Consider the following 12,060-nt stretch of genomic DNA (forward strand, 5'->3'; position numbering starts at 1 on the left):
ATAAACTGTTCTCTCATTTCAGTGAAACACATGACCTGGGAGGTATGAAGTTGATGTTTCTTATGGCTAAAATGCCTGGAATCAGTCACTTCTCAGAAGAAGGGGCAGCCATTCCAGACAGAGAAAATACACTTCACCCAGAGGACAATGGATTTTTACATTTCTCCCCAGGCTGTGGGGGCCCAGACAACAGGAAGAAAATTATGGATTTTCTTGTATTGAGGTATGGGGTCAATGTAGGAAAGTGGTGCTGAGAAAAATAGCCTGTCATGGTGTAAAATGCCGAATACATTTCTACATATGATGGCACGACATGTAAGCGTTTTAAATAGATCAATTTTCATTATTTTCTGTTTTAATTTCAGGTTTTCCCTCCTGTCACTTCAAATTTGGACTGCCCTTGCAGATGGGGCGACTGAGAACATCAGGAGCTCGTAACGAGCAGACTCTTTTATCAATGGGTAAGAGGAACATCAATCAAGGAGAACACGCCCGTGTCATACTATTAGCCAATCAGAGCCAGTGCGATGCGTGGCCGTGACGGTTTCTTGTGTGACTTACACCTCGGAGAGGTAGAGTGATTGACAGGTGGACTGGGAGAGAGTGAGAGTGAGTGCGAGAGCTGAGATGTGCCGTTGGGGTGGGTGGCAGCTCACTTGCTGTTCGATGGTTGGCTGTGTGTGGGGTGGGGGAAGGGACACGCTGTGGGGGTGGTAGCGAGGGAGGGACACGCTATAGGGTGCGGGACCACCAGTGGAGTGGGGGGGCGGTACCGAGGGCGGGACTCTCTGTGCTGTGGGGGCGGTATTGAGGGAGAAATGTCCTCTGGGTGGGTGGGGGTGTGTGTGGTGATGCCGCCGAGAGAGGGACCCACGGTGGTGTGTGTGTGGGGGGTGGGGGGTGAGCGGTACTGAGGGAGGCTCTGTGGTGTTAAGATAGGAACAGGCTGTAGGAGGGGTCGCCCGAGGGAGGAACACGCCGTGGGAGGGGACGGTTCCAAGGCAGGGGTACGCCATGTAGGGTGGGGGGAGTGGTCCTGAGGGAGGGGGTGGCAATACCAAGGCAGGGACACACTATGGGAATGTTGCTACCGAGGGAGGTTCACACTGTTTTTGGAGGTGCGCGACAGAAAAAGGGATGCCCTCTGTTGTGGGGGTGATAAAGAAGGAGAGACGACTTGATGTGTGGGGTGACACTACTTGGGGTGGATAAGGATACACTGCAGGATTTGGGATGTGTGGGTTGAATGGGTGCACTTCAGAGGAGGGAAATCCTGGAGGGAGGTTAGCGCTACTGTGGCAGGGACATACTGGAGGACGTTTCCCAAGGGAGGGACACGCTCTTTGGGGGGGGGGAGGGAAAAGAGTTCCAAGTTAGTTATATGTTGTGGAGAGGGCATGGTACCAAGGGAGGGTCACACTTTCCAGGGGTTGTGTCACTGAGGGAGAGACACACTGTGGGGGGGGGGGGATGTTGCTACTGAGGGAGGGACATGCTTCGGCGGGAGTTGTTCGCTACCGTAAGGAGGTACGTGCTGTTGGGGGGGGTTCGCTAATGTAAGGAGTGACACCCTGTGGGAGGGGTTCACTACCATAAGGAGGGACGCCCTGTGGGGGGGGGGGGTCACCACTGTAAGGAGGGACACCCTGTGGGGGGGTCACCACTGTAAGGAGTAACACCCTGTTTGGGGGGGGTCACCACTGTAAGGAGGGACACCCTGTGGGAGGGGTTCACTACCATAAAGAGGGACACCCTGTGGGAGGGGTTCACTACCATAAGGAGGGACACCCTGTGGAGGGGGGTTCATTACCATAAGGAGGGACACCCTGTGGGGGGGTCACCACTGTAAGGAGGGACACCCTGTGGGAGGGGTTCATTACCATAAGGAGGGACACCCTGTGGAGGGGTGTTCACTACCGTAAGGAGAGACACCCTGTGGTGGGGGGGTACGCTACCAATGAAAGGACTTGCTGTGTGGGTGGTTACACTACTGAAGGAGGAACACGCTGGTCGTGGAGGACGCTACCGATGGAGGGTCATGCTGTGGTGGGAGGGCATGACTGAGGGAGGGACACGTGGGGGGTGGGGGTTTACGCTACCAACAGAAGGACTTGCTGTGCGGATTGTTGTGCTACCGAAGGAGGGACACGCTTGTTGTGGGGGCGCTACCAAGGAAGGGTCATGCTTTAGGGGTGCATGGGGGGTATATTACCAACAATGGGATCTGCTGTGGGGGACAGCGCGACTGAGGGAGGGACACGCTGTGGGTGGGGGGTTGGGAGAGAGTAGTACTGAATTAGGAACACAGTGGGGAGGGGGCGGTCACTGAGTGAAGGGACAGCCTGTTGGAGGACTTGGGTGGTACTGAGGGGAAGATGTGGTACAAAGAGAGGGTCAAGCCCTGTGGGGGATGGTTCAAGCTGTGGGGCGGGGGTGGTCAGATCCCTGACGGGGACCCACTGTAGAAGGGGGTTGGGGTTCTGAGGGAGGAACACGCTGTGGGGATCAGATCTGAAACGGATCCGCTATGGGAGATGCCGCCAAATGAATGCTGACATGGGGTGGGGGACAGGGTTCAGAATTGAAGGAACGCCCAACTGGAGTTGACTCAGGATGTACTCAGAATTAATGGTGAAATGTTTACTGAGGTGGTAATACCTATGTTACAGGCTTTAGAGAGATGGGTAGCACTGGGAGAAGTATGATATGCAAGCAGGCAGTGCAACCTTCTTTTGTGTCCATTCTCCTCGACTACTTTATCCCTTTTATTCCTGCTGTGGAGATATGACCTGTCAAGGCAGCAGCAACCAGGTCAGTAGTGTAGTAGCTGGCTCTGAGGTTTAGCAGGGAATGGTAATGTCAAGCCCCACTCTTCTGACATTCTCTCTATCTCTCTACTTGTACTACTCTCCTCCTCTGTGACTATAAAGACGTAGGAGCAGAATTTGGCCATACGGCCCATTGAGTCTGCTCTGTCATTCCATCATGGCTAATTTATTATCCCGCTCAACCCCATTCTCTTGCATTCTTTCCATAACCTTTTGACCTCCACAGCTGTCTGTGGCAATGAAACCCTCTGAATACTGAAATTCCTTCTCATTTGTGTTCTGATAGGGACATTCTATTTTGAGGCAGCGCCCTCTGGGTCTAAACTCTCCCACTATAGGAAACATCCTCTCAACTAGGATGAGCCGATTCCTCAATGTTCTCCGCAGCTGGCTGGTGATGGTCGCTGTTATCGCTGCTGGCAATACGATTCAGAGCTTCAGAGATCACAGCTTCTTGTCGGAGAAACTCTACACGGGAAAACCGGCGCTCGGTAAGGAAAGTCTGCTGGTGATGGGACTCGATGTTGGGAGAGTGGTGCAGTTGTAGGGTACGGGACTGATTGAGAAATGGGGGTTGCCTCAGGGTGTCACATGGTGGGAAGAGGGATGGTTGCACCATTGATAAGACCTTAAGACATAGGAGTGGAATTAGGCCATCTGGCCCATCAAGACTGCTCCGCCATTCAATCATGGCTGATCCTTTTTTTTTCTCCTCCTCAACCCCAGTTCCTGGCCTTCTCCCTGTAACCTTTGATGTCATGCCCAGTCAAGAACCTATCAATCTCTGCCTTAAATACACCCAACGACCTGGCCTCCACAGCTGCACGTGGCAACAAATTCCACAAACTCATCACCATTTGGCTAAAGAAATCTCTTTGCATCTCTGTTTTGAAAGGGTGTTCCTCTATCCTGAGGTTATGCCCTCTTGTCCTGGACTCTCCCACCCTAGGAAACATCCTTTCCACATCTACCCTGTCTAGGTCTCTCAACATTCTAAAGGTGTCAATGAGATCCCCCTCATCCTTCTAAATTCCAGTGATTACATACCCAGAACTATCAAACATTCTTCGTAAGATAATCATTTCATTCCTGGAATCATCCTTGTGAACCTCTGAACCCTCTCCAATGCTACCACATCATTTCTAAGATGAGGGGCCCAAAACTGTTCACAATACTCAAGGTGAGGCCTCACCAGTGCCTTATAAAGTCTCAGTTCTTGTATTCGAGACCTCTTGAAATGAATGCGAACCTGGCATTTGCCTTCCTCACCACTGACTCAACCTGCTAGTTAACCATCAGGGTGTTCTGCACAAGGGCTCCCAAGTTCCTCTGCATCTCAGATTTTGAGATTTCCTCCCCATTTAGATAATAGTCCACACATTTATTTCTACTACTGAACTGCATGACCATGCATTTTCCAGCATTGTATTTCATTTGCCACTTTCTTGCCCATTATGCTAATCTAAGCTCTTCTGCATCCTACCTGTCTCCTCAATACTACCTGCCCCTCCACCAATCTTTCTATCATCTGCAAACTTGGCAACAAAGCCATCTATTCCATCATCTAAATCATTTATAAAAGAAGCATAAAAAGAACTTCCAACTTTGACCCTTGCGGAACACTACTAGTCACTGGCAACCAACCCAAAGAGGATCATTTTATTCCCACTTGTTTCCTCCTACCAATCAGCCAATGCTTTAACCATGTTAGTAACTTTCCTATAATACCATAATATAATAACCTGGTAAGCAGCCTCATGTGTAACACCTTGTCAAAGGCCTTCTTTAAGTCCAAATATACAACATCCACTATATCCCCTTTATCTATCCTACTTGTAATCTTCTCAAAGAAGAATTCCAGCAGGTTTATCAGACAGGATTATCCCTCAAGGAAACCATGCTGACTTTGTCCTAATTTGTCCTGTGTCACCAAGATGTTGTGGTCCATGTTGGGACCAATGACATGGGTAGGAAGAGTGAGGAGGCCCTGAAAGGTGAGTTTAGGGAGCTAGGTGCCAAGTTAAAAGGCAGGACCTCCAGGATAATAATCTCAGGATTGCTACCAGTGCCACGTGCAGGTGGATTTAGAAATAGTAAGATAGTGCAGATCAACACGTGGCTGAAGACATGGTGCAGGAGGGAGGGCTTCAGATTTATAGATAATTAGGCAGTTTTCCAGGGAAGGTGGGACCTGCTCCGGCAGGATGGTTTACATCTGAACTGGAGGGGGACAAATATTCTTGCAGGTAGGTTTGCTAGAGAGGCTCCAGTGGATTTAAACTAGATATGAGGGGGGTGGGGAACCAGAGTGTAGGAACAGATGTATGGGAGAAGGAAGAAAAAAAAGACAATAAAGTTCTTCGTACTGTTAGAAATAAACAGAGAGGAAGAGGTGGAGAATTTCTTAAATGCTTTTATTTTAATGCTAGGAGCATTATAAGAAAGGTGGATGAGCTTAGAGCATGGATTGATACCTGGAAATATAATGTTGTAGCTATTCGTGAAACATGATTGCAGGAGGGGTGTGAGTGGCAACTAAATATTCCTGGATTTTGTTGCTTCAGGTGTGATAGAATCAGAGGGACAAGAGGGGGAGGTGTTGCGTTGCTTGTCAGAGAAAATATTACGGTGGTGCTCTGGCAGGATAGATTAGAGGGCTCATCCAGGGAGACTATTTGGGTGGAATTGAGGAATGGGAAAGGTGTAGTAACACTTATAGGGGTGTATTATAGACCACCTAATGGGGAGCGAGTATTGGAGGAGCAAATTTGCAAGGAGATAGCAGATATTTGTAGTAAGCACAGGGTTGTGATTGTGGGAGATTTCAATTTTTCACACATAGACTGGGAAGCCCATACTGCAAAAGGGATGGATGGTTTGGAGTTTGCAAAATGTGTGCAGGATAGTTTTTTGCAGCAATACATAGAGGTACCAACTAGAGAAGGGGCAGTGTTGGATCTTCTGTTAGGGAAGATCTTCTGGTAGGGTGATGGAGGTATGTGTTGGGGAGCACTTTGGGTCCAGTGATCACAATGCCATTAGTTTCAATATAATTATGGAGAAGGAGAGGACTGGACCCAGGGTTGAGATTTTTGATTGGAGAAAGGCTAACTTTGAGGAGATGTGAAAGGATTTAGAAGGAGTGAGTTGGGACAATTTGTTTTATGGGAAGGATGTAATAGAGAAATGGCAGTTATTTAAAGGTGAAATTTTGAGGGTACAGAATCTTTATGTTCCTGTTAGGTTGAAAGGAAAGGTTAAGAGTTTGAGGGAGCCATAGTTTTCAAGGGATATTGGAAACTTGGTTAGGAAAAAGAGAGATATCTACAATAAATGTAGGCAGCATGGAGTAAATGAGGTGCTCGAGGAATATAAAGAATGTAAGAAGAATCTTAAAGAAATTAGAAAAGCTAAAAGAAGATACAAGGTTGCTTTGGCAAGTAAGGTGAAAATAAATCCAAAGGGTTTCTACAGTTATATTAATAGCAAAAGAATAGTGAGGGATAAAATTGGTCCCTTAGAGAATCAGAGTGGACAGCTATGTGTGGAGCCGAAAGAGATGGGGGAGATTTTGAACAATTTCTTGTCTTCGGTATTCACTAAGGAGAAGGATATTGAATTGTGTAAGGTAAAGGAAACGAGTAGGGAAGTTATGGAAACTATGACGATTAAAGAGGAGGAAGTACTGGCGCTTTTAAGGAATATAAAAGTGGATAAATCTCTGGGTCCTGACAGGATATACCCTAGGACCTTGAGGGAGGTTAGTGTAGAAATAGTAGGGGCTCTGACAGAAATATTTCAAATGTCATTAGAAATGGGGATGGTACTGGAGGATTGGCATATTGCTTATGTGGTTCCATTGTTTAAAATGGGCTCTAAGAGTAAACCTAGCAATTTTAGGCCTGTCAGTTTGACGTCAGTGGTGGGTAAATTAATGGAAAGTATTCTTAAAGATGGTATATATAATTATCTGGATAGATAGGGTCTGATTAGGAACAGTCAACATGGATTTGTGTGTGGAAGGTCATGTTTGACAAATCTTATTGAATTTTTTGAAGAGGTTACGAGGAAAGTTGACGAGGGTAAAGCAGTGGATGTTGTCTATATGGACTTCAGGTAAGGCCTTTGACAAGGTTCCACACGGAAGGTTAGTTGGGAAGATTCAATCATTAGGTATTAATATTGAAGTAGTAAAATGGATTCAACAGTGGCTGGATGGGAGATTCCAGAGAGTAGTGGTGGATAGCTGTTTGTCAGGTTGGAGGCCAGTGACTAGTGGTGTGCCTCGGATCTGTACTGAGTCCAATGTTGTTTGTCATATACATTAATGATCTTGATGATGGGGTGGTAAATTGGATTAGTAAGTATGCAGATGATACTAAGGTAGGTGGCGTTGTGGATAATGAAGTAGGTTTTCAAAGTTTGCAGAGAGATTTAGGCCAGTTAGAAGAGTGGGCTGAAAGATGGCAGATGGAGTTTAATGCTGTTAAGAGTGAGGTGCTACATTTTGGTAGGAATAATCGAAATAGGACATACATTTCCAAGATGGCGGCGCGACGCAGCTTGGAGCAGCCACTCCGGAGCTGATTATCTGTTATTTGTGAAGTGGAGTGCCATGTGCAATCATATTCAATTGAAAACGGACGTGGGAGCACGGAGGAACATCGGGAAATCTCCAGGAAGACCTTCTTCGTTGCTGCTGCTGCTGTGAGGTCCGGGACTCTGCTGGGAAGAACAGGCCCCCAGTACTCGGGGTCGCGTTGTTGATGGCCGTTGGCGGGGCTGTCTTAATACGCTCGGCAGAGGATGGTGCTCAGAGAAGCTGTGCCGGAGGGATGGTTGGAGGCTCAGAGGTTCGACGGACTCGGAGTCCGCTGTGGTCAGGTCGCTTTTGGTGTGTGCTGTGTCTGCGAGGTTGAGTCGGGTGGCGCTATGGAAGTCCATAGCGCAGGTATTCCCTTCTGCCGCCGGCGTGGGATGGCGAGTCTGTCGGGACCCTGGGGACTTGTGGAAACTGTGTAGTGATTTCTTTTGAACTTATAGTCCTTTAACATCTTTGGACTATTTTTACTGTGCCCATGGTCTGTTTTTTTTATCAATTATGCTATTGTTTGCACTGTTGTAACTATATGTTGTAACTATGTGGTTTTGTGCAGGTCTTGTAGCTTTAGTTTTTGGTCTTGTTTGTCTGGTGGATTTGGAGCTCCTTTCCAGGGAACGCGCTAAGACGGTAGCGCGTTATTAATACACAGCAGCCTCTCCGGACTCTGGATTTGGGATTGCCAAATGTTATGTGGATTTTCTGGTGTAGTCTGTTTTGTCATATGCTTTTGTGATATCATTCTGGAGGAACGTTGTCTCATTTTTTAACTGCATTGCATTTGTGGTTTCTAAATGACAATAAACTGAATCTGAATCTGACATGGTAAATGGTAGGGCATTGAAGAATGCAGTAGAACATAGTGATCTAGGAATAATGGTATATAGTTCCCTGAAGGTGGAATCTCATGTGGATAGGGTGGTGAAGAAAGCTTTTGGTATGCTGGCCTTTATAAATCAGAGCATTGAGTATAGGATTTAGGATGTAATGTTAAAATTGTACAAGGCATTGGTAAGGCTGAATTTGGAGTATTGTGTACAGTTCTAGCCACCGAATTATAGGAAAGATGTCAACAAAATAGAGTACAGAGAAGATTTACTAGAATGTTACCTGGGTTTCAGCACCTAAGTTACAGGGAAAGATTGAACAAGTTAGGTCTTTATTCTTTGGAGTGTAGAAGGTTGAGGGGGGACTTGATAGAGGTATTTAAAATTATGAGGGGGATAGATAGAGTTCACGTGTATAGGCTTTTTCCATTGAGAGAAGGGGAGATTCAAACAGGAGGACATGAGTTGAGACTTCGGGGGCAAAAGTTCAAGGGTCACATGAGGGGGAATTTCTTTACTCAGAGTGGTAGCTGTGTGGAACGAGCTTCTTGTAGAAGTAGTAGAGGCAAGTTCGGTATTGTCATTTAACGTAAAATTGGATAGGTATATGGACAGGAAAGGAATGGAGGATTATGGGCTGAGTGTGGGTCAGTGGGACTAGGTGAGAGTAAGCGTTCAGCACGGAATAGAAGGGCCGAGATAGCCTGGTTCCGTGCTGTAATTGTTATATGGTTATATGGTTATAAGTATTCCATAACCTCATCCTTAAAAATTGACTCCAACATCTTCCCAACCACTGAGGTCAGGCTAACTGGTCTATAGTCTTTTTTCTGCTGCCTTCCTCCTTTCTGAAATTGTGGAGTGACATTTACAATTTTCCTGTCCTCTGGCACCATGCCAGAGTCCAATAATTTTAGAAGTATCATTTCTAATGGCACCACAATCACTAACACTACCTCTTTCAGAACTCTTGGGAGCAGTTCATCTGGTCTAGGTGACTTGCGTACCTTTAGGTCTTTTAGCTTTTTGAGCACCCTCTCTCTTGTAATAGTAATTGCACCTACTTCTCTTCCTTCACACACTGCAACATCAGGCATACTGCTTGTGTCTTCCACAGTGAAGACTGATGCAAAATACTCATTTAGTTCATCAGCCATCTTTGTCCCCTATTATTATTTCTCCTGCCTCATTTTCTAGCTGCCCTATATCCACTCTCATTTCTCTTTTATTTTTAACATACTTGAAAAACTTTTACTATCAACTTTGATATTATTTGCTAGCTTGCTTTCATATTTCATCTTTTCCCTTCTAATGATTTTTAGTTGTTCTCTGTACGTTTTTAAAAACTTCCCAATCCTCAATTTTCCCACTAATTTTTGCTTTGTTGTATGCCCTTTCTTTTGCTTTTACAATAGCTTTGACTTCCCTTGTCAGCCATGATGTATCAAAGGGTCTGGGGGTGAGGATGAGCATTAGAGTTCCATGTTGAGTCTTAACAGAAAGACTCACAGTGTGTGTGTCAGGATTTCTGCGGTGCTGAGTGTGAGTAAACCACGGTTCTCTGGTGAGTGTAAACAGGGGAGTCTGTATATCAGGTACGCGCTGGGGTTGTTTCTCCTGGAGAACATGCTGACTATGGTTCTTTACGGAAATGGGACCCGCTTTCGGGGTTTCATAACTGGCTGTTGTTTGGCACGCCAAGGGCTTGGCCAAAGAGTCCAGCTTGGATTTGGAGGCATAAGATCTTAGGGCTCTGGAGACAGGTGGATCGAAGGTCGGTGTCGCGATAGAAGACCATGTGTCATCGGGGGAGTCTGAATATCTATGGCTGTGTGCCCAGATCTTTGGGTGCAGAGCTCAAAAAAGGTGATGTAATGGACTTTTAACATAAACCAGTGAGTTGATTGTTATGTCTCCTCACTCACTGTGAAAACAGAGACACCTCTTTCTCCCTTATTAGGGAGAGAGAGAGCCTGTGGTATGTCAAATACTGGGTGAAACGTGAAGTCTTCGGGGTCTGTGTCTTTGCTGTTGCTTTGCTCATGCTTGAGTGTTGGTGTTGGGTGTTGATGCTTGTTTTTGCTGTGGGGGCAGAGGGGATTGTTGCTTGCTACCGCTTATGTGTGGAGGGAGGGGAGCTGGGAGGGACTTCGGGGTTCTAGCATTTAACTGTCATTCATTCTTTGGAACGCCCCTCCATTTTCGTGGATAGTTGTAAAGAAAAAGCATTTCAGGATGTATATTGTACACGTTTCTCTGACAAAGGTACCTCTGGAAGCTTTGAGTGAAAGAGATTGAGGGGTGGTCCAAGAGGTGTATAAAATGATAAAGTGGTAGATGGTCAGACTCCTTTACCTGTGGTAGGTGCATTACAAATATGAGGGTTTGAGTTTGTGCTCAGAGGAAAGAGATTAAAGAGAATCAGAGGGGCAAAGTTTTTTTTTAACACAATGAGTGGCTGATACCTGGAATGTGATACCAGAGGATTTGATGGAGGCAGATACAATTCACTACTTTTGAGAGGCATTTCGAACTTGGCAAGGTATAGAAGCATGTGGATAAAAGGGATGAATATAGCTGTGTCGCTTAGTATTGACATGCTGGGCTGTAGGGCCTGTGCCGTACAACTCTAATATTGTGTTGGGAGGGGGAAGGGCTTCTGTGGTGTGTAGGTGTCTCCTGGTAATTGAGCAGGAAGAGGGGTGTTCACTGCTGTTCTCAACCATCGGGACAGCACTAAAGATCTGGTGTGGGATTGCACAGTGGGCTATCAACTGCCTTCAGCTGATTTGTGTCTCTTGCACATAGATCTGCTGGAGGGTGCCCCATCTACCTCAGCTACCTGACATGTAGCTGTCTCTGTACATGTCTCTGACACATAGATCTGATGCATGGTGTCCCATCCACCTCAACTACCCCCGGTGGGCTGGGTACGTGTCTCTGATGCAGAGCACCCATCCACCTTAGCTATCTCCAGTGGAATCGGTACCTGTGTCTTGCACATGGATCTGATGCAGCGTGCTTCATCCACTACATCCCCTTTGTTGCTGCTGCTGGGATATTTGACTCTTTACAACTGTTGATTTTGTGCAGTGAACGGTCTGCAGGCAAGAACATTTGGGATCTGGACTCTGCTCTCCTCCATCATCCGGTGCACCTGTGCAGTGGACATTCAAAACCGAACGTAGGTACCTGTGGGATTTTCACTATGTGTTCAACCTTCACTGAGGGTCTAATCAGCTTCTCATTTATCTTTAGTGCTAAATCTAGCCTAATGATGTGTTTTTTTTTTAATCTCCTAATTTTATTTCTTTGCCTTTTACACCTTGCCCCCATGTCTTTTAAAGATAAAGATGAGCTTTATTTGTCACATGTACGTTGAAACATACAGTGAAATACATCATTTCTGACAAAGGGTCTTGGCCCGAAACTTTGACAGCGCTTCTCCCTATAGATGCTGCCTGGCCTGCTGCGTTCCACCAGCATTTTGTGTGTGTTGCTTGAATTTCCAGCATCTGCAGATTTCCTTGTGTTTGCCGGAGAAATACATCATTTGTTTTGTGACTGACGCAGTCACGAGGATATACCAGAGGCAGCCTGCAAATGTCGCCAACATGTGAGGTGCTACATTTTGGTAGGAACAATCAAAATAGGACATACATGGTATATAGGGCATTGAAGAATGCAGTAGAGGAGAGTGATCTGGGAATAATGGTGCATTGTTCCCTGAAGGTGGAATCTCATGTGGATAGGGTGGTGAAGAAAGCTTTTGGTATGTTTTCCTTTATAAATCAGAGCATTGAGT

The 12,060-nt window shown here is 46.2% G+C and overlaps 1 protein-coding gene across 5 annotated transcripts in view; it reads left to right on the forward strand.

The window, feature by feature from the left end:
* The first annotated feature begins 499 nt into the window (after positions 1 to 499).
* The window catches only part of erg28 (ergosterol biosynthesis 28 homolog), a 35,978-nt gene continuing 24,417 nt past the window's right edge, over positions 500 to 12,060 (forward strand). Inside the window, exons 1-3 of one of the 5 annotated variants that reach the window (XM_073037684.1) lie at positions 500 to 572; positions 3,115 to 3,319; positions 11,349 to 11,439. In XM_073037684.1, the coding sequence (XP_072893785.1) occupies positions 528 to 572; positions 3,115 to 3,319; positions 11,349 to 11,439 (341 nt within the window). In that variant the 5' untranslated portion in view covers positions 500 to 527. Of the gene's footprint in view, positions 641 to 1,427; positions 1,528 to 2,677; positions 2,812 to 3,114; positions 3,320 to 11,348; positions 11,440 to 12,060 lie in introns of those variants that run through there. The other 4 variants (XM_073037689.1, XM_073037691.1, XM_073037677.1 and 1 more) reach the window with 4 other exon arrangements.

The sequence above is a fragment of the Hemitrygon akajei genome, chromosome 3, assembly GCF_048418815.1.
Source record: "Hemitrygon akajei chromosome 3, sHemAka1.3, whole genome shotgun sequence".
NCBI classification, from domain to species: domain Eukaryota; kingdom Metazoa; phylum Chordata; class Chondrichthyes; order Myliobatiformes; family Dasyatidae; genus Hemitrygon; species Hemitrygon akajei.